The following is a 23973-nucleotide window of genomic DNA, read 5'->3' as shown; positions in this document are numbered from 1 at the left end:
GCGTCTCCGCTTACCACACGTAAACATTTCGCAGTGGGGGAGAAACAGCAGTGAAGGTGAGGAACGCGGAGACAGGCCGAACGGGGTGACAGGTGTAGGGAGAGAGGAGTGGGGGGTCTGCACTCTGGTCAACCAAGCGAAGTCGTCTTTTGCACCGTGCACAGTGCATGCACTACGCGCATGCACCCTGAGAGGCCCTGAGATAGAATGATAGGACACATCTTAAGACACCCAGGACTTGTTCAGTTGGTTTTTGAAGGAAGTGTAGGTGGTAAGAACGGTAGGGGTAGACCAAGGTACGAATATGACAAGCAGATTAGAGCATATGTAGGATGCAGTAGTTACATAGAAATGAAAAGGTTAGCACAGGATAAGGTGGCATGGAGCGCTGCATCAAACCAGTCTATGAACCGATGACTCAAACACACACATGTTCAGTTTACAATCTAAAATCCAACTTTCGACGCTTTTTAGTAGATATTTTCAACAGATCTGTTGGTTCTACAATTATGACTGAATATGTAAGGCCACGGCCGCTTTCTTCCCACCGCTAGCCCTTTCCTATCCCGTCGTCCCCATAAGACCTATCTGTGTCGGTGCGACGTGAAGCAAATTATAAATATATATTTAATATAATCAATTTTTGATTTCTGCAAAGAATTTTACAGCACAGTAATCCGTACTGAGAAATTACCCCTGGTGATTAACTGTTTTCTTTGTTTTTATTCTCACTTTATGTTTATTTTATTTTTGTAAAATTTCCATGCAAGGGGGGGGGGGTGTAATCCCCAGAACCCGCCCCCTTAGTTACGCCTCTGGTTCGTTTATCAATTTGTTTAGATCTCATAGAAATCCTTGGCGTCGCAGAAAGTGTGTCATAAGGAAAGGAGGAAATGCATTGTTTCCCGTTGCTTTCCTAACCTCGGCGAACCAACTAATGTGCCATATTTTAACATCATTCACCACAAGATCTGGCTGCTAAGGAATTGCACTATTACCACTCTTCGTACCTCAGTCACTTTGATAGAAGCAAAGTCAGATATCAAACAGACAGACAGACAGACAGACAGACAGACAGACAGACAGACAGACAGACAGACAGACAGACAGACAGACAGACAGACAGACAGACAGACAGACAGACAGACAGATCAATAAAAGCAACAAATTTATTCCAGCCCGTACCACTTACTTCAAACCCCATTAAGAATCCAAGCTGACTCTGACACTTCCGACACTGCTTTCATTGATTAGTCCAGGCCTGTAGCCAGAAGTGGAGACAGGGCATCCATTGTTCACATTGTACCGGCCTCATCTTAGCCCCACCAAACTCAAATGCAATTAGTTAGATGTTAAAATATATGTGAGAACTTTGTAATGTATTTATAGCATTGTACGAAATTACAAAGCGCCCGTTACGAGTCCCAGTTCTTTTCCCACCAACCACTTTCCCTTTCACTTCTGCCTTGCATCCGCTTCCACCGTTGGTGTCCTCACCTCCTCAGTATTTTGGTATACTGCTCTCAAATGGCAAATCAGTCTGGCCTCCTACATTTAGCCTAGTTTCCTTTATTGCATAATGGCATTAAACTTCGATCTGCAGACTGATTTGGTTCTAAAAACATGCCCACATAATAAGCTGAATTGCCTTTATTTAAATACGGTGTTGTTGTTTGAGTCATCAGTCCATATACTGGTTTGATGCAGCTCTCCACGCCGCCCTATCCTGTGCCAACCTTTTCATTTCGACGTAACTATTGCATCCTACATCTGCTCTAATCTGCTTGTCACATTCATACCTTGGTTTACCCCTACCGTTCTTACCGCCTACACTTCCTTCAAAAACCAACTGAACAAGTCCTGGGTGTCTTAAGATATGTCCTATCATTCTATCTCTTCTTCTCGTCAAATTTAGCCAAAATCGATCTCCTCTCACCGATTCGATTCAGTATCTCTTAATTCGCGATTCGATCTATCCATATCACCTTCAGCATTCTTCTGTAACACCACATTTCAAAAGCTTCTATTCTCTTTCTTTCCGAGCTAGTTACCGTCCATGTTTCACTTCCATATAATGCCACGCTCCAGATGAAAGTCTTCAGAAACATCTTTCTAATTCCTATATCAATGTTTGAAGTGAGATACAATATGTAAAAGGTGACGAGAATCTAATTGTGATGGGAGACTGGAATGCAGTGGTAGGCCAAGGAAGAGAAGACAATACTAGGAGAATTCGGATTGGGACAAAGGAACGAAAGAGGAACTCAGCTGGTTGAATTCTGCACTGATCATAATTTAGTCCTTGCCAATACTTGGTTCAAACAGTACAAACGACGGCTGTATACGTGGACGAGACCTGGAGACACTGGAAGGTATCAAATAGATTCCATTATGATTAGGCAGAGATTCAGAAACCAGGTGTTGGATTGAGAAACTTTCCCAGGAGGAGACGTGGACTCTGACCACAACTTGCTGGTCATGAAATGCCATCTGAAGTTGAAGAAATTGAAGAAAGGAAGGAATGCAAATAGATGGGATCTGGACAAGTTGAAAGAAAAGTGTATGAGGGATTGTTTCAAGGAACATGTTACATAAGGACTAAATGAAAAGGCTGAAGGAAACACAATAGAGGAAGACTGGATAGTCATGAAAAATGAAATCAGTAGGGCTGCTGAAGAAATGTTAGGAAGGAAGAGAAGATCAACTAAGAACCAATGGATAACTCAAGAGATACTAGACCTGATTGATGAACGACGAAAATACAAGAATGCTAGAAACGAAGAGGGCAGAAAAGAATACAGGTGATTAAAGAATGAAGTGGATAGAAAGTGCAAAGTAGCTAAGGAAGAATGGCTGAAGGAGAAGTGCAAGGATGTCGAAAGTTGTTTGGTCCTAGGAAAGGTAGATGCTGCATACATGAAAATCAAGGAAACCTTTGGAGAAAGTAAATGTAGGTGCATGAATATTAAGAGCTCAGATGGAAAGCCACTTCTAGGGAAAGAAGACAAAGCAGAAAGATGGCAGGAACATATCCAGCAGGTGTATCAAGGTAAATATGTAGATGATTTGGCTCTGGAACAAGAAGAGGGTGTTGATGCTGATGAAATGGGAGAACCAATTTTGAGGTCAAAGTTTGACAGAGCTGTGAGAGACCTAAATAGGAACAAGACACCTGGAACTGATGACATTCCCTCTGAATTACTGACTGCCTTAGGAGAAACCGGCATGGCAAAGTTATTCCATTTAGTGTGTAAGATGTATGAAACAGGAGAAGTGCCATCCGATTTTCGGCAGAATGCTGTTATACCTATTCCCAAGAAAGTCGGTGCTGACAAGTGTGTAAACTACCGCACCATTAGTTTAGTATCTCATGCCTGCAAAATGTTAACACATATTATTTACAGAAGAATGGAAAGACAAGTTGAAGCTGAGTTGAGAGAAGATCAATTTGGCTTCAGAAGAAAAGCAGGAACACGTGAAGCAATCCTGACTTTACGTCTGATCCTAGAGGATCGAATTAAGAAGGACAAGCTCACGTACATGGCGTTTGTTGATCTAGAAAAGGCATTCGATAATACTGACTGGACTAAGCTATTTAAGATTCTGCAGGTGGTTGGGATCAGATACAGAGAACGAAGAATTATCTACAATCTGTATAAAAATCAGTCTGCGGTGATAAGAATCGAGAGCTTTAAAAAAGAAGCAGCAATCCAGAAAGGAGTGAGGCAAGGCTGCAGTTTGTGCCCCCCCCCCCCATTCAATGTTTACATAGAAGAGACAGGACAGGAAAACAAAAAGAGGAATTTGGAAGTCTTGGGTAAGGAGTACAAGATGAAAATTAATAAGTCCAAAACAAAAGTGATGGAATGCGGTTGAACGAAGGCAGGTGATGCAGGAAATATTAGATTAGGAAATGAAGTCTTAAATGAAGTAGATGAAATTGTTACTTGGGTAGTAAAGTAGCTAACGATTGCAGAAGTGAGGAGGACATAAAATGCAGACAGCACAAGCAAGGAAGAACTTTCTTAAGAAAAGAAATTAAATACGGTATCATTTTTTTTATTTTAAAAATGTCAGTGTTAAAATTTGATTGCTAGAATTTTGTTGTTCCGAAAAAACGATGTGTCGATGGACGAGTCTCCCTTTTGTGACTGTATTTCATATTATGATTTAGGTGAGTATGTTGAGCTCTTTCTGAAAAAATAGGTTGCCCAAAGCGCCCCCTCCCAGTCGAACCATACAGGCCTGTACAAGTCTCTTTCCTTTCATATTTACTATACGACCTCTTTTTGTCAGTTCTTGATCTTCTCAATACCAATAACATCAGATGGCTTTCGGGAATCCTTTCAGTTTTAGACCTTTCTTTCTTTACGTCTTATGGGTACGATGTCCGGCTCCATGGCTAAATGGTTAGCGTGCTGACCCATGTGTATTTAAGAGAGCGCTTTTAGCAGCCAGTTTATGTGAGGTACTTTGAAAAGCGAAGTTTCTTAGCACTCAGCTACAAGTCAGTCAGCTGAGCTCATAAATTGTGTGGACCGCTGCCTGTCGAGTGCACTGCTGGTGAGGGTTGTTGTGCCTGACGTCACAGTCTTGAAACTCGGTTATATTGCTGTCTGCAGCTTGTCGAGTGTGTAGAGGGGAGAGGACGACCTTAATGTTTTTAGTTCTGTTTGTTCTGCTTTATTTTAACACTTGCCCGTTTGATGTTGACCCCTTGGACAAGGTGGTTGTGTTCCTTTGATATTGTTTTTTTTTTTTTTTGTATATGATTATTCAACGCCTTGCTCTTCATTGGACCAGGGATCTAGACCGGGTCAGGGCACTGTACATTATGTGTTTATATTTGTTTGCACCGGGGTTCGATGGTACGAGGCATAGTAAAATTTTATGGGGAGATTACTGTTAGATGTGTATTTCAGCAGATCTATTGTCTCTTTATTTCATTACTTACACAATTGTACCATGCTTGTTACAGCAAAGCTGTTTCGTGAAGGCAGTGAACTGGTAGTCATCGGCTCAACATTATCTTTACCCCAGTCACATTTGAAAGCTCTTATATTTGTAAATAGTATTTTTATGTAATAAATCCCTGATTGTAAAACTTTGAATGCAGCGATGTTTTCTGTTAGACTTTTTTTTTGGTAGGATTTTTCTCTTACCCTGCATCATTTCGTATCCACCTAAGTTATCTTTTAGGCCCTCATTTTCACCCTGATACCCTGATTCATGTTCTACTGAGCTGCGGATTGTGGATACGCCTGTAAGGTAAGACATGTGCCGTACATACATCTTTTCTTGGATGTATGGGTCACTATGATGTTCTTGGTTCGAATTCGGCATTAGCCTGACTGGAATCAAAAACATTATAGGGCACAAGATGTAGTGCTGATAAAACCAAATGAGCTCTATAGAGAAACTGAAGTGATAAATTATAGAAGTGATCACAAAACTGTTTTTGCTATACCGGTAGTTAAAAATAAATTTGATAGAAAGGAAAGGTTGTAAAAATAGGTATATTAGGCAATACCATATGGTTGGTAAGGGAGGTACAGGGGAGTTCAGTGGAAAAGTAAATAAAAATGTAAACAGCTTATGGGATGGATTTAAAGCAATTCTTGAAGAGAGTGAAAATAGGCATGTACCTTTAAAGGTGGTAAGGTATTGGAAAAACCCACCATATTATAACTGAGAAATAAAGTAAGAAGGAGGTGTAGGTTAGAGAGAAAGTCAGGAATGGTTGTGGAAGTAAGGAGAAACTGAAGGAAATTGCTAGGAAATTGAGTTTAGCAAAAAAGTCAGCTACAAACAACATGATGGGAAACATAACTGGCAGTCATATGAATTTTAGGGGAAAATGGAAGGTTTTGTATCGGTATTTCAAGACAGAAAAAGGTTTCAAAAAGGACATTCCAGGAAATATTAGTGAATCCAGGGAGTGTATACGTGAGGACTTAGAAAAGGTAGAAGTATTCAGTCAACAGTATGTAAAGATACAGTAGTTAGATACAAGAATAATGTCCAGGTAGAGAAGGTTACAGATACCAGTGAAGTACTGAAATTTACCTCTGCTGATATTTACAAAAGTAATATGAAAGTTGAAAGCTAGAAAAGAAGCTAGGGTTGATAAGATTTGTGGCGATATACAGTACAAGGTATGCCTAAAACATACGGCGAACAGACCGATATCGCAATGGCAACATGTGTTAACACTGCATGCTTGTGTATGTGAATAGAGAGACATCTCAAGAAGCACCACATAGCATTGAACACTCGGAGCTGAAGCAGGTTAGTTTGTTGCAGTCAATTGAATGTAGTGCGTGTGAAGACTCGTGTCATAGTGGAATGGAGCAACGCATGAACAAAGTTTTGTTACAAACTGGGAAAAACAGCGGTGGAGACTCATGCGATATTGTTGCACGTGTACACAACAGAGGCTGGAAGCAGAATAAGTGTACGACTAGTTCAAACATTTTGGGATGGTAGGAAACTCTTGATGGTGCGCCATGTTCAGGTCGACTGTCACCAATCAAATTTAAATGATTAGTTAGCCAAATGACAACTATCATGGCTTCTAAGAAAGAGTTGGTAAGAAATAAAAAATCTTGCTATGATCTTCAGCACTGTTCTACATTATCAGTATGATAATCAAGAAATGACACACTAGAGTAGAACGCAGCCCGGAAGGCGGTTTCATTGCGCAGAGAGAGACAGAAGTATGAGGTGCGGTGATGCCAATGTGACTACTCATAACAGCATGTATGTGTAAACATTTTTTCATCCAGTTATATCTTTCATTCCAAAGCGATGACCTATAATTTTTGGGGCTTAAAAGTTTCCTGAAAATCCAAATTAATTTTTAACATCAAACCTCGAGAAAGTGTTGAGGGTAATTTTCGAGATATGAAAGAAGTTAAATGGAAGTTGAGAGCACTGAAGGCGAAGTGCAGAGAGCATAACAACATGAATGTGTAAACATTTTTTCATCCAGTTATATCTTGAATTCCAAAGCGATGACCTATATGTTTTGTGGGCTTAAAAGTTTCGTGAAAGTCCAAATTAATTTTTAACATCAAACCCCGAGAAAGTGTTGAGTGAAATTTTTACGATATTAAAGAATTTAAATGGAAGTTGAGAGAAATGAAGGCGAAGTGCAGAGAGCATAACAGCATGAATGTGTACACATTTTTTCTTCCAGTTAGATCTTGAATTCCAAAGCGATGACCTATATTTTTTGTGGGCTTAAACGTTTTCTAAAAGTCCAAATTAATTTTTAATATCAAACCCCGCGAAGGTGTTGAGGAAAATTTTCGAGATATTAAAGAAAGTAAAAATAAGGTGAGAGAAATTAAAGGCGAAGGGCAGACAGCATAACAACATGAATGTGTAAACATTTTTTCATCCAGTTATATCTTGAATTCCAAAGTGATGACCTATATGTTTCGTGGGCTTAAAAGTTTCGTGAAAGTCCAAATTAATCTTTAACATCAAACCGTGCGAAAGTGTTGAGGAAAATGTTCGAGATATTAAGGAAGGTAAATGGATGCTCCAGTTTCAATGCCGTAGGATATTCGCCATTCTTATACATATCAAATATTGTTGTACGCAGAACATGTTTATTCAAATCATCGAGGAACGTCACTGGCTTCTTCCTCTAAGGGTTCTTCTCTGGCGACCTGAACACCGCATTATTTTTATTTCCGAAGCTTGTTTTATCCTCTGTACTGTTTGCAGTTCGATACCACACGCGAGTGCTGTCTTCTTTTGAAGCGTGGCAACATGGTGTTCCTCACCTTCTCCACCTATGAATGCCTGCTGCTGCATGCTTACCAAATATAAATACACTTTAAATACTATTTCCCTCGCCTGTCGACGGAATACTTGTCTTTTTGCTCTTCCTGGATCTATCGTACACATGCAAATAGTTCCCTAAATTCGTTGATTATGATACTTACAAATAAAACTCTAAACATTCACTCGTGACCCGCACAAACAGGCACCTCTTACTGAAATGATTCTATTGGTTCAGCGGAAAACACGTCATACTACAAAGCGCGCGAATGTTACTGCGCAACCCTCTTCAAACCGCCTTCCGGGCTGCGTTCTACTCTAACACCCACTAAGAATTAGACGGGGAAAAAACCAAGTGTTGTATTAAGTCATATAAAGAGGAAGAAACATGAAAAGGAACAAACAAGAGGAACACAATGACATTGTTATGTGCTCCTTTTCATGTTCCCATCTCTCTCTATACGACTGAATTCAACTCTTGTTTATTTGTTTGTTTCTTTTTTTCTAATACTTATACTATCCCATTGATGATATCCTTTCCTTCTTTCGTGACTGTCCTGCGCTCCTAATTTTTTACCACCTGTACTGGTATTCATCTTTATCTTGTGCCTCTTGTCTTTTCCTGCTTTCTTTTTATTCAACACTTCCTGCTCAATACTGAAGATCTATCATGTTGACGTGCAATTGGCTGCATTCTTCATCGACTCACAAGCCAAGTGATCAACCTTTCAGAGTTCTTTTCTTTGTTCTCTCCAAAGTGAGAAGAGAAAAACAATCATTTTATGGGTTTCTCATCGCAGAGCTAAGAAGTGTTTCGAGCATGGGTGTTACGTTAATTTAAAACTTGCTCACCCGGCCGAAGCTGCAACGGGTTCCTTCATGTTTTCCCCGCTCCAATGAGTGAGGGAGGTAGGTACCTGATACTGAACGTTTGCATTGAAGGAGACGCGGTCCACGGACCGCGACACTCCCACTGTCTAGATAAGAAATGTGTTTTTCCACCATTCAATACACAATTTATTTTAATAGATTAAACTAGTACTTAGACAATTCACAAGTTGTCTAATGGCTAAAACAAATCATGTACTAGCTGATGATGGCCGTTAAAGAAGCCGAAACCGGTACTAGTTTAATCTATTAAAATAAATTGTGTATTGAATGGTGGAAAAACACATTTCTTATCTATACTTTGAATCTGTCAATACGGAAAATGAAATTTATAAATAATAACTCCCACTGTCAGCGATGGACAGGGCCGCCGCTTACAGAGTATGGGACTTGCCTGAGCTCACAATACTGGGTTCGGTAGGAGTCTCGCCGAAGGAGAGGACCGCCTGTGGTCCAACTTCTCCTTCTCCAATTGTTTTTGATAAAACAATTTCTGTAACGATCCTTCTGTGGGTTCACCTATGGAAACCTTGTTACAATTCCCTCAATGAGTTCTGAAGCTCTTCCTTCAGGCTAGCAACCCGTCGGAAGGACATTTGATTGCTTTCAAGTCTTGCAAAAAGTAAAATGCAAGACCGTAACGGGTCACATGGCCCAATACTTGGAAGGAAGATGATGATGATGAGTTCTGAAGCTGCCACCTTGATGAAGCTGGGAAGCAGAAGTGAGCTCGTTGGTGACTGAAAAGATGCTGATATAAAAAACTGGGACTAACAATGAGAGATCCATTTACAGTATTTCAAGGCTGCAGTGTATGAAGATATGGAGATTGTCCTTGTCCTTTTTTTTTTACTCTTCATGTTTGTCAAGTAGCAAATATTTAAGAATAAACTTAAATATTTACACATATAAACAGACAGGTTAAATACAATATTTAAGTTTATTCTTAAATATTTGCTACCTGATTTTAAAGTCAATACGAGTTTTTAACGAAAATGAAGCTGTTAAAACTTGTTGCTTGTCATGTTTGTCCTTGTCTCTTTTCTTATTGCTCCCTCTTCCCTCACTGACTTGTCATTGTGTTCATCCTATGACATGTTCCTATTTCTCTGTACATGACTTAACATCTGTTGACAATTAACTACAAAAATAGACAGAACACACATACAATTCTGATACCTGCAGTACTGGCTCATGGGTTCATGTGATTGAGGGGGGGACCAGAGTAATAAAATTAAATGCACATACATATTAGTTGTAAAAAATAAGAGTTTAAGTGCATGCTAATAACTAATAACAAAGCCACTGTTTACCACACAAATTTCCACACTTACGCTTTGATGAGCCATGCAAGCAGCTCTCAGAACACGTGCATCACATGGCCTATGAGGCCAGAATGAGAGTGGCCTCAGTTGAATTTGAATCCTAGCATACGTGGTTTACTGGTTACCATGGCAACAATGACATCACGCAAATCGTCTTGAGTGGCCTGGCCATGCCTGGCCTCATGTCTACATCATCATTTGGTCTCATTTTTAGAGGCTTTACACAATCAACCAGCATACATACCAGCCTACATACTATGTTAAATTACATCAAGTAATCATTCCCATATGAATCATTGCTGTACGTCTTGCATTGTGCACATGAAAATATTACTTTATTATTATAGCTACGCGGGAGGAATCCAAGCAAAAGGGTATGACATTTGGCCATGAACTTCTGATAGGAAATAAATTAGGTCCTCAGTTGGTTCACAAGAAATTCTGAATGCTTCTGAAGTACAAGTAAATGAGGCCCCACCTCCCATGCCTCCACCCAAAACCCGCCCTCTGGATACCAGCAGACAATTTCCTAGAGGTCAGGGAGTACAGTATAGGATCTGAAATAAAACTTTAAGTACTGTCATTTCTTAAATTATCAATCAGCAATAACAACAATAATAAGTGCTTAAATCCCTGTAATTGCTATATATTTTAAGAGATGCCAAAGGATCAGACATTTTCCCAGGAAAGGGGCTCTTTAATATACCAGTTAAGCCAACTGACTGCGCCGATATTTGATTTCACGGTCTTCAGAATTCAAGCTGAGCATCTAATCAACTACAAACAGATTGCCAATAATAAATCTTAATTTTTTTAAAAATCTGACTGGTATTGGCATTATAGGGAAAGGAACTTATCACAGTGTATGTTCACGGATTGATAATACCAAGTACTTGTGGTTACTTAGTTCCATTATTAATACCATATTGCATGTATTGTATAGATTTTAAGATTAGTGTTAGCTTAAACTTAACTGAAAACAGAATAAATAATGAATATCAGTAAACAATAGGTGGAAATTTCATCAAGGCAACTGATAATATGTGATCAGTGATACATCACATAAACACTAAACAATAATGCTCTAAAGAAGAAAACTGAAGTTATAAAAACTGCCATGACCAGGTATAGAGAAAACTTACCTCATATTTCTTCTCTGGAGTACGGTCAACTCTAAAAGTAAGATCTAGTTGATTGTCTTCAAATGGTTCTTTGATGGGTGATCCTAAATATGAACAGCAGACACCAATAACCAGTCAAATACAGGAAAGGAAATACTTCTAAGCTCAGAAAATAATTTGCACAGCTACAAAGCATTGTTAATCATCAAAAACATTCTCCCATGTCAATGTAAGTAGCACTCAGAGGGAGATAAATCAGTATTACACACATACAGGTTACAAAATTCTTGCATGATAGGAGAAATATGAGTGAAATGATCTAAACAATAAATTCCTTGAGGCAGGAGCAGCACAAAGGAATAATTATTTTTACAGTATTTATTTTAGGACTAGATACAATTCACTACTGAAACTCAAGGCATATGAGATATGGTGCTGGCATCGACACCTAAGAGTACTTGGACTGATAGTCACAAACGAGAACATTATCAAGAGAGTAAATGAGTAAATGACCTTAAACAGGAAGAAGTAATAGCTTTGTTTGCCAATTGCTTTGTCATTCTGGCTGGTGCACCACCTTGTTCGAAGGAAAACTGGAAGGTAGAAGGAGCAAAGGAAGATCTGAATACAACTTTTAGACAGCATTAAAGGCAAGCACAACTGCCACTTGAAGCTGTTGCCCAAAGATAGGAAATGCTTGGAAGACATGCACGTTACTCACTAACAGGGTTGAGAAAGAGGAGGAGGAGGAGGAGGAGAAAAGACAATTCCATTGCCAGTCCCCTGTACTTTGGTTGGTGAATTATGAGCTTTTATGTTTTAATACTTATGTTCACTCTGGTGAAAGAAATTTTAATCAATTTGGAGGTATAGTGGGATAGGAACCCCACTATTTGTTTGGAATCCGAGTAGTAAAGACTGGGTAAAAGACAGATTCAAGATAACTTCAAAAGGAGTAGCTACCAAGTCTAATACTGCTTCTATCAATTTTGTTCCATTTTATTAGCAAGTAGTGGTTATCTGTCTTGTGTTATAACTGAAGTAGTAATAGTCGATTGAGCCTGGGGCATATCAATTCATATATAGATAGGAACATTGAAAAGAACTAACTCATACTGTAATAGGATGTACACAATGACTCGTCAATGTGGGAAGAGAGAGCAACAGAAAGAGGAAACCCAGACAAGGAAAGCAGCAAGATTTGTCACAGGGGATTTCAGGAGAAACAGTAGTGTATCAGAAATGTTAGAGAAATTTGGGTGGGAAACTAACTTTAAGTGAGAGAAGGGAGAAAACTAGTCTTATAAGATTATATAGAGCCTATACAGAAGAGGAAGCATGGGGGGAAATCCATGAGGCACTTCAGGTGGAAAATAATTACATCAGCAGGGCTGATCACAAGTATAAAATTAGAGAGGATTTTAGCAGAAGCAATCGGGGTAAATTTTCATTAATTGGGAAGGGCATGAAGGAGTGGACCAGTTTACCAGGGGAAGTGTTTGATCCTTTTCCAAAAGCAGTAACTTACAGATATTCAAGAAAAGAATAAACAGCAATAGAGAAAATAAATGAAATGTTAGAGGGCAGAGGGCATTCGACCTGTGCAGGTTATTGTAAATAAAGAATTTTTGTGAATAGATTAATTCCATCCCCTGGTCTATGGAGATTGGACAGCTGAAGTAGGGGATTGCCTATAGTGGTGAAGTAGAGTGGGGACTTTGAGGGCCCTGGGACCGCTATGGTAGCTGTGAAGGTCCTTCAGGAACTCTGAAAAGCGGTAGCAAAAGGGGCTCCGGTTAAGACGCAGTAGGTCATTATGCTTGTTACATACAACTAAAATTTTTTTTAAAAAAAGCAATGTAAATGTAAATATTATAGCAGTTGGCTGCAAATACCTTGAGACTCTGGGGAAAAAAACGGGGTGATATGCGATTATAAGAACTCAGCAAGAGAGTTCTCTCAGCCTCTGTCACCTCATTTCTCCAAATTCCTACCGATACGTGGTGCCCCTGTTAAGCCGAGCAACTCAGTGGAAGGTTGGGTAACCAACCCCAGCGGGAAACTGAGTCGGTGAGCCGACAGGTTTGGGAGGTCGGTGGAAGGCAATGGGAAACCACCACTGTAATTTTCCTATGACAACCCCATGGCTTTGCTTAATCTTAAATTAGCTTCCAGAGTAAGTTCCCCATTCAGATCTCTGGGGGGGAACAGGATTGAGAGAAGCCTCACAAAGAGATCATCAATGCAAATTGTCCTTGCGCACGATCACGAAGCCTGCAACATGGAATGTTCGTGGCCTATTACATGCAGGAAAGCTTGCAATTATTGAAAGAGAAATGCACTTACATGATTTGGGCATACTAGGACTCGGTGAGAAACATTGGAAAGAATGTGGTCATTTCATTACCAACGGAGAGAATACAGTGTACTTTTCAGGGTGTGAGAATGAAAGCCGGAATGGTGTCACTGTAGTTATTTCAAAGAGACTGTCCAATGCCGTCTTGGGGTATGAACCCATTTCTGATAGGATCATCTGCATTAAGTTTAACGCTTCTCCTTGTAAAATCAATTTGGTTCAGATTTATGCTCCTACGTCAGCAGCATCTGGGGACGATTTTAACAAATTTTATGAGCTACTAGAACATGTCATCAAGAAAATACCAAACGAGGAAATGTTAATAATCAAAGGTGATTTCAATGCTAAGGTAGGAGACACTGACGAAGAGAGCCACATGAGGTCTGTGGTTGGACACTATGCCCAGGGTGAGAGAAATAAATGAGGTAAGCGCTTGTTGGAATTCTGTGTCAACAAAGACTTTGTTATTTGTAATACACTCTTCCAGCATCATCCAAGACATAGGTACACATGGGTTTCTCCAGGTGATAGGACCAGAAATCAGATTGATTTCATCTTGGTATGACAACGTTGGAGGACTTCCACTCTAGACTGTAAGACCTTGCCTGGAGCAGACTGTGGCAGTGATCATATTATGCTCGCCATGAAAATGAGAACTGAACTCAAACTGACCAAGAAGTTAACAGCTGGAAGGGTTCGTATTATTGATCAGAAAACCCTCCAAGAATTTAGAGAAAACATATGACCATAGTTACATGAATTTAATAAAGATGAGAATGAATCAGGATGGTAATATAGTAAGTGAGATTGAATCAAGGTGCCGTAAAGCTAATGCAGTGAGCTCGCAGCTGCGATCGACTGTATTCTGTAAGAAGGAAGTTAGCTCCCGGACGAAACTCTTTACATCGGTCTGTTTTCAGACCAACTTTGCTTTACGGGAGCGAAAGCTGGGTGGACTCAGGATATCTTATTCATAAGTTAGAAGTAACAGACATGAAAGTAGCAAGAATGATTGCTGGTACAAACAGGTGGGAACAATGGCAGGAGGGTACTCGGAATGAGGAGATAAAGGCTAATTTAGGAATGAACTCGATGGATGAAGCTGTACGCATAAACCGGCTTCGGTGGTGGGGTCATGTGAGGCGAATGGAGGAGGATAGGTTACCTAGGAGAATAATGGACTCTGCTATGGAGGGTAAGAGAAGTAGAGGTAGACCAAGACGACGATGGTTAGACTTGGTTTCTAACAATTTAAAGATAAGAGGTACAGAACTAAATGAGGCCACAACACTAGTTGCAAATCGAGGATTGTGGCAACGTTTAGTAAATTCACAGAGGCTTGCAGACTGAACGCTGAAAGGCATAACAGTCTATAATGATAATGTATGTATATATGTATGTATGTATGTATGTATGAATGAATCAGTCTCACACACATGGGATAAAATGAAAGAGATCATTTCCTCATCTATTCTTAAACCAGATACTAGACTTTCAAACGTGAAACACCCCTGGATTTCACACATCACATTATTGCTAATTGAAGAGAGAAGTAATTTGAAGAAACATGGTATACATACCATGGAGGACAACAATAAATACAAGACACTTTGCCGTGAAATACAGTGTAATTGCAGATCTGACAGGACACACTTTCTCAACGGTGTATGCGAGGAAATGGAAGAACATCAGATCCAGATCAGAACCAGGTATATGACCTCTACCAAAAATTGCACAGCATTACCTGGAGTTTAAACCACACACATGGGTAATAAATGATGAAAACTGCAACCCCATCAGAGATAAAAAGGAAGCTGTAGAAAGGTGGAAACAATACTTCAAAAAACTATATGCTAAAGAAAATAACATATTAAATCAGGAAATAATGAAACAACATCAATTGGAACCTGATATTTTGTTCACTGAAATAGAGAATGCAATTAAACATTTAAAGAATAACAAATCCCCAGGTATCGATGGTGTTTCAGGAGAAATGCATAAAGAGATGGGAGAGGAAGGCATACAGGTATTGCACTCATTATGCAACAAGGTTTGGAGGAGAGGGGAGTGGCCAAAAGATTGGACAAGTTCTATCTTAATTTCCCTGCAGAAGAAAGGGTCTGCCAGGGATTGCTGTAACTACCGAATCATAGTACTTGTAACCCATGCAAGCAAAGTCCTACTACACATATAGAATCAACGCTTGAAGCCTTTCTTACAACCTCAGATATTCCTGGAACAAGCAGGTTTTGTGGAAGGTAAAGATGATGTTCAGCAAATTCTGAACATGAGGCAAATAATTGAAAAATGTCATGAGTTTTGTGTTCCTGTTTTTATCTGCTTTGTAGATTACAAAAAGGCTTTTGACTGTGTTGAGTGGGACAAACTATGGAAAGTATTAGATGAATTCGGAGTTCCAGCACATCTCATATCACGGCTGAAAGGCCTTTATGACAGTAACTTGGCGACCATAAGGGTGGATGGTGATACCTCAGACTTTTTCAGTATATCCAAACGCGTAAGACAAGGCTGTGTATTGTCTCCCCAGCTATACAATATCTATGCCGAGCACTCATGAGGAGAGCGCTTGATGGTTGGTCTGGTGGTATCTCAATTGCTGGACGAAAAATCAATAACTTGAGTTTTGCTGAAGACACCACACTCATTGCCAGTAGTGAAGATGAGCTTGCAGATTTACTTGCAAGAGTAAAGGATGCAAGTATCATTTACAGATTAGAAATCAATTTGAAGAAGACTAAACTCATCATCATTGATCGTGGAAATCAAGTGCACCTCACAGGTCAATTAAAGGGACTGGAGTTGGTTAATGACCTTGTATACCTTGGGTCATGTATACGTGAGACAAGAAATTGCGACGGAGAGATAAAGAGGCGTATTGTCCTGGGACATGCAGCATTGAGTCAACTAACTAAGATCTGGCAGAACATGGCAAAATCCATAATCACGAAGATTCGATTGGTTGAAGTACTAGTATTTTTTGTGTTCTTTTACGATTGTGAGACATGGACCATCAAGGCTAAGGACAAAGAAAACATCAATGCCTCTGAGATGTGGTGTTGGTGGAGAATGCTACATGTAGCTTGGACTGAAAGGAGAACAAATGAGTCCATCATTTAAGAGCTGCAGACAGTGAAAGGTCTCTCTACATGTGTCAATGAAAGAATACTTCAATTCCTTGGACATATCTTAAGGACAGATGGAGACAACCTGGAGAAGTCTATCATAGAAGGCAAAATAGAAGGCTGAAGACCATGTGGAAGGACAGCAATCAGATGGCTAGATCAGGCTAGGAAGATAACCACCCTTCCTGTTCAGAACGTCCTAAGAAAAGCTGAAGATCGAGTTGGATGGCGATACTTTGTGAAGCATGTAACTCTCTAGAGACAAAACACACTGGGCGAGTTGGCCGTGCGTGTAGAGGCGCGCGGCTGTGAGCTTGCATCCGGGAGATAGTAGGTTCGAATCCCACTATCGGCAGCCCTGAAAATGGTTTTCCGTGGTTTCCCATTTTCACACCAGGCAAATGCTGGGGCTGTACCTTAATTAAGGCCACGGCCGCTTCCTTCCAACTCCTAGGCTTTTCCTATCCCATTGTCGCCATAAGACCTATCTGTGTCGGTGCGACGTAAAGCCCCTAGCAAAAAAAAAAAAAAAAAAGAAACAAAACAATGGGGTCACGACACTCAGTAATGAGTAATACGACTGATAATGATGATGTGTGTTTAATAAAAAAATATTTTAGTGTAAATTGTATAATGCTGTATTCTTAGGAAAATGTCTTTTCTTTTTAATTTAAAATATAGTGCTTGATAATAATGTATTTTTGTGTATCATTTGCCATCAAGGCAAAGTGATTTTAATTTGATTTGAAGATGAAAACACTGTCCTTGTCTTGTTCTCTACTTTATGTTGCTCCCTCTTCCACAATGACCTGTCATTGTGTTTATCTTATTATTCCTATCTTTCTATACCTGACTTGATATGTAGCTTGTTTTCAGTGATGAGAAGAGTACAGGAAAAAAGTACTTGGGCTCGATCACAGTTAATTGAGAAATATTTTACTCAATTATGATTACAAATTACTTTTTCAACAAGTAATCAACACAATTACAATTACTTTACAAAATGCTACCCTTAAAGAAATCATTGATATATTTTCACATTGGGCTGGAATAGAACAAAAGTGTGCAAGGCTAAATACTACTTCATTTTGTGTTCCTTTTTAAAGCATACAGAGATTACTTGGCACATAAATCCATTGGTTCTAAAATTCTCATCAATAATCCTCAACAACTTTGGGGGGGGGGGGGGGGAGAGGAGGGAGTACTACTTTGCATTTACTGAGAAGACACCGTCAACGTCAATCGACAATAAATCAACTCCATGTTGAACACAATTATGCAACACGTGTGCTGGGCAACCTACTCCAATCAAGGTTTCATTAAGCTGAGATTTGAGGTTAGAAAATTTTTTTTTTTATTATTATTATTATTTTTCTTCTTTTAAGGCCACCAAAATTCGTACTGCAGTTATCTCCACCAAATGCAATGCACTTCTCCAAAATTCCATTTTGTTGCAGGACATCTAACACCACTGAAGAGATTGTTGCAGCTTTTTCATTACTAACACTGTGTAGGTCAATTAACTTTGCTTGCAGCCCTCCATTCCTGTAGTCAAAATACTTCATGAGCACAGAAAACAGTTTTATATTCCCACGATTGCTGCCATCCGTACAAACACCAATGTATTATACGTCTTTGACTTGTTTAATGGCACTTTCTACACAGTGAGGTCCAAGTTCATTATTGACAATGGCCTCAGACTTTGTACGAACACAGTGAATATTTTTCCCTATTTCAGAATCAGGAAATAATTTAGATGGAAGCTTAAGACATACAATCCATAGTTTTGTAGCTCCCATGATGAACAGCATTGTGGTACACACCAACTCCCTCTGCAGCAATCGCATTTTCGTTTAGTGATGTGTTATTTTTGAAAAATGTCAACACATTATTTGAAGTTGAAGTTGATGCACTATGAACATTACCTTTATGTTTGCCCATTGTAATGTGACTTTCTAAATCCATAGCTCCACGATTAGCCACAGAAACGTATGTTCCTGGTTTACATACTAGACACATGGCTTCTTCGTCGCTGCAGCTCTTTTTGAAGCATTTACATCTTTTTTCCAATTCAGCAGTGAACTTACACTTTTTTCCCCATAATACATTTAACGTACCAACAGATCACAACAGATATTGTAGAGTAGATCAAAAGGATTGCAACACAACTAAGCAGCAATATGGACGAAAATTATTTTAGCTTCCGTTTCCGTACGCTATTACCAACTTCGACTATCGACTTCGACCACCAATAATATACTAGTCAAAGACTACAGGAATTTAAAAAGTTCAAACTGCAGCTGAAGTCAAAGATTATAGAATAAGCGAGTCTAAGTTTACGAAAATGGGTTTCCAGTTGGAAAAAATTCATTTTAACATTATTAGATGAAAATACGGACAATCAACAAATAATTTTAAAATAAATACGAACGCTAGGACAGATGCTAAAGATAAGGCATGTCCTGGTAAATATGAGCGTCTGGTAACCCTACCCAGGGGAGACCAAGGAAAAAAGATGAATATAGCAGGTTAAGGAAGATCTGAGAAGAAGAGTTAAAGACATGTAAGAGGTATTTGAACAGTAATGGCAGAAGGGTAGAAGCAGATGAAAGTCACTGATTAACATCCCAACCTAAACTTAATTGAAGAAGAACCAAACAGTGAAGTTCAGCTAGCTAAAATGTATATGTATTTTCTTAACTGGCTTTACGTCGCCCCAACAGGCATAGGTCTCATGGTGACAATGGGATAGGAGAGGGCTAAAAATGGGAAGGAAACGGCTGTGGGCTTAATTAAGGTACAGCCCAAATTGTTCTGATTACTATAAAATATTGTGAGATGGATAGCAGGTAATGATGATGGTAAACTGGGTGAAAAGTTAGGTTGTAAGTTTCACAAAGAGAAAACGTTCTCTCAGTTTTAATTATTGTGTTGATGGGGTAAAAGAACCTCATGGAGATCACTGTAAGTACTTAGGTGTTAATAAAAGGGAAGATATTCATAGGGGTAATTGCATTAACAAGGTTATAAGTAGAGGTTACAGATCTCTTCATATGGTTGTGAGGGTATATAAGGCTTGTAGTAAGGATGTTCCGTTTTACTTCGTCAGATGGTACAGAAACTAGAATTATACATGGTAACTTACTAATGAGTTTTAATTCATTCTGTCAGATAAACACGAAACATGTTGCCAGAGAACTTTCACTAGCCGACGTGCGACTTGTGCTAAACTGAGTTTTCTTCACTTTTCAAAACACCAACTACCTCTGCTGGATTTGAGCCTTGATATCCAGATGCTGACACACTATCACCAATTCGTAAAGGAACTATTTGGAACATAACCATACAATTTTCAAAATTTAATTTCCAAGTCTCCTTCTGGGTGCTTAACTCTTTATATTCATCAGTGTATTCATACAACATCGACTCATTATTTTCTGTGTTCCTACCACAAGAAATTTTTGTTTGATGATGAAGCACTCACATTTCTGGTTACTAAATAAATTTATGCCAATATAAATCACTGCATGTACTAAAACATAAGCATAAAATTACAAACATGTGCTACAAAGAGAAGTTTGCATTTAAGGTTAGAATTTTAGGAATACGTCTTGTTAAGGAAAAAATGAAATAAAACAAGAATATGAACAAATGCAAAGTCAGTCTTGGTAAGTGTACAAGGGGCTACTGAAAGAGGTACGGTAATTATTATACAGCACAAATCTAGTTTGGATTTACATATTAATACGCTTCACATGCCAGCCAATAAAACTGAAATATTTATTCAGTGCTTGGATTTTACAGTGATGACAGCTACTTCCATCTTCTGTATTATAAAGGAAAAATTAATTTTACATATAACTGGGCAAAGCGCAAGGCAATGGATGTAATTTAAATTTTATGATTGACAACATTTTATTTAGTATATAATTTTGATCAAATGGTATTTTTATAAAATAAAAAACTTTAATTTGTAATATGTTTATTTATTTCATTAATAACTCTTTTACGAATTGATGATTGGTTATGTTGGTGAGATTGGACCAATTGAATTCTTCAGCTGGAGATAATAATAGGTATAATAAAATGGTTTGGATCAGTCATTCTCTGAGGAGTAATCCACACTGATTTTCAATAAATCTTGGTAAATAATCCTACTTAGGTCTTAGTTATTCAAGCCCATTCCTTCAATAAATCAATCCTGTGGGTTGGTGGCACAGAACATATCCATGGTATCCCCTGACTGTTGCAAGAGGTGACTATATGAGGGATTCTCAGCTTGGGAGTATGGGTTGGTGACAAAGGCCTCTCTGCTATATTTGAGCCTGCGATATTGATACTGCATCATAGCATAAAACTTCAGACACATGCTACCGACTGGCACTGATTCATTCATTCACCACCTGTGAGACTGCTAAGAATTATACAATACCAGATGAGGGAAATGAGTTTAATCCAATCATAATGAACTATCTTGGAGAGGTACAGGGAAGAAGAAGACAGGCACAAATCAGGATTTCTTAAATTCCCTATATGTAGTTTTTAAATTATAATCTTTATTCCATAAAAGTATAAACAAAAGTGTTCTGTGAGAGAATATTTTTTTAAAAGTAGTTAATAGTAGAAAAGACATGCACATCTGTGTTCAAGCATTATTCAGAACAGCAGTAGTGTTCTAGGATAGTTAGTATGGCATTGAAGGAAGTCTAAAGGAGTCAAAATTTGTATTGGTGGCATCTAATCAAAATATATATAATACCAAAAATATGAGTAGGCCTACAATGTTCTATACCATTGCACACGATAAAATTGTCAGGTCAAGTACCTAAGTCCTTTTCTTTAAATACCTTCCACACGAGTGAATCTTTTTGCTTTTATCTTTTATGATTCTGAACAGACACAAAATGACAGAGATAAGGACAGTAGCGGCGATTAGGGGGGGGGAGGGGGCAGTCGCCCCCCCCCACTTTTTGGAAGAAACTTTACAGTTTGATTCCATTTCAGCCGGCTGAAACCACAAATTATAAGAATTTTTTTTTTTTTTAAAGCAATTTGTGTACAAGCCCTGTTGTCTTATAAGCTAATTATTTCCTTTATTTTCTGTAATTATTAACAAAATTATTAACAGAAATTCGCACAAAATGTCCTGGCTAACCGATTTGAATAGCGCCACACAAAGTGTGTTAGTTTCATAGCGTGTAGTCAAGTACTAAATTATTTTTAATTGTATTTAATTGTACTTCTATTTAATTGTACTACATGTGTAATATTATTCCTTTGGTGAAAGTTTTATTGTATAGTGTTGCGAGCTGTTTGTGCTTATCTTACGTAAAAAAATTCTCCCCTTCGAATTGGGGCTCTTTTCTCCGTCTGCTGTTACGAACTGTCGGCTTCCCGGCTGCTTGTACTACTGCTGTTACTCCTCGCCTGTATGGCGCATCCACTCTGACGTCACGCCTATAGTATGTTCTCGATCTACCCCGCTGGCATATATATATGGCCTTGTGTCGTTCAATCGGCAGGTCAGTTGTGGTATAACCTTGTTAAAGACAGTGGGAGCTGGAACTCTACACACGGCTGGACCATGTCAATTTTACTTGTAAACTTCGTGCTGGACTTCTGTCAAGGGTGAGCAGACACCTTTTCTTTCTATCATTTAACGTGCCCTACCTTCCTATACTTGGGCTTCGCCGTAGTAATGAAAATTGAACTTTGGTCCCTTCAGGACACATCTGAGGATTCATGTAGCACAAATGTTCTGCCTTTTGGACATTTATATTCCTAAAATGTGGTGTAAATGGTGTACTGGACAGCTGATCTAAAATTCTAGTCCACAAACATTCCTACCTTCTGAGATGAACTTTTGCATCGCGTCTGTTAGTGCTGGGGACTTGGCGGCTTGATCCTTATCCTATCCCATTCCTTCGTTTCTTATTTCCTTATTCTATCCTTTATCTTCTACCTATCTTTATTTCTTTTCTTATCCCATCTATCTGTTAATTTTCCGTAAAAATGGTGCTTGCTCAAAAGATGTGGTCTACTAATTTAATTTGTATGTTCATCGGTTAGCTTCTATTTTATTATCGCTTCTGCGATGCGTGTGTGTTTTAATCCCTTCTGGGATCATTTGTTAGAATTCATATTTTTTTCTTTTTCTAATCTACCAAAAGGATCACTCCCTAAAACTGGAGATTGGTTTATTTCAATTCTGAATCTCTAGAATTGTTTGGCATGAGGTTACATTACAATGTCCTATTGTAAACAATGTATCAATTTGTGAGCTTATCTTGCAAGTGTATGACACTGCCAACTTTGTATTCTACTGGCACGAGTCTGAAACTTTATTTGATGTACCTCCCTTTTAGCGTATTGTGTAATATAATGCAAAGAAAGTGATTTCTGAATCTATGGTTTCCCCCCCATTCTTTTTTCTTTTTCCCCTGATTGAAGTGTCGGAACATATGTCCAAATATTGTAGCGATTGGTGCTTAGGAATTCGATTATGACGATGTAATTTAAATTTGTATCACCTACGTGTCTTAAAATCAAACTTAACGTTTTTATTAAGCCATATGCTGGTTCATACTATTTGTTCTGATGTAAAATATAATTTGTTACCCCTTTGAGATTGGTATAATATATTTGTTATTTTCAAACTTGTTTTCCAAAATTCTCTTTCACGAATTCCTTTCCCCTATTACTTCCCTTTTCACGTGTACCTACCACGGCAATTCTCTTGGGTAGCGGCCCTTTAACTTGTTTATGTACATGTATGGAGCTCTAAATTGCACTGTTTACGGTAATGTTGACACGATGTATTGAACTGTTATATTCTCACGTTGCACGCTTCTCGGCACTCTGCGCGGTTGTGTACTGTCAGTTCTGAGTACTTTGATATCTTGTTGTCTAGTATCCCGATCAAGGGCACTCTCTTAAAAGCAAATCTCAATTACAACGCTACTTCTAGCAAGTTGATAGTAAGCAAAGACACTACCAAGTTCAAAGAGCGTAATATATGGTAGCAGATTACCCTTTACTTTAGTCCTTTTCTTTTATTATTCTGTATATCATGGCTTGTTTTTCAGATAATTTCCCTTTAGGGGATGACCTTTCTCTACTATCTTCACCAATTCCTCAAAATTTGTCACTTCCAAATCCTTCTGTTCCCAATTTAATTTTGTTTTCTTCTTCTTCCTCGGTCTATCCGTCTTCTACTGATCATGCGCCTGATGTAACATCTGATGAGAGTAAATCTCCTCCCTTCCGATACCCTATGGCCCCCCCCCCCCCCTCCATACCCTCCTTCCCCTGTTCTTCCTACCACTTCGGTGGATAGTTCTCTCAATATT

The 23973-nt window shown here is 38.8% G+C and overlaps 1 protein-coding gene across 1 annotated transcript in view; it reads right to left on the bottom strand.

Moving 5' to 3' along the window:
* The window catches only part of LOC136863299 (centrosome-associated protein 350), a 218041-nt gene that overhangs the window by 151134 nt on the left and 42934 nt on the right, over nt 1–23973 (bottom strand). The window contains exon 4 of the mRNA XM_068225749.1: nt 11147–11229. Within this exon, the coding sequence (XP_068081850.1) occupies nt 11147–11229 (83 nt within the window). The remainder of the gene's footprint in view (nt 1–11146; nt 11230–23973) is intronic.

This window comes from Anabrus simplex, chromosome 1, assembly GCF_040414725.1.
Source record: "Anabrus simplex isolate iqAnaSimp1 chromosome 1, ASM4041472v1, whole genome shotgun sequence".
In the NCBI taxonomy this organism is placed as follows: Eukaryota; Metazoa; Arthropoda; class Insecta; order Orthoptera; family Tettigoniidae; genus Anabrus; species Anabrus simplex.
Note: the sequence above shows the minus strand (reverse complement) of the source record. Positions and strands in the feature narration are given on the sequence as shown.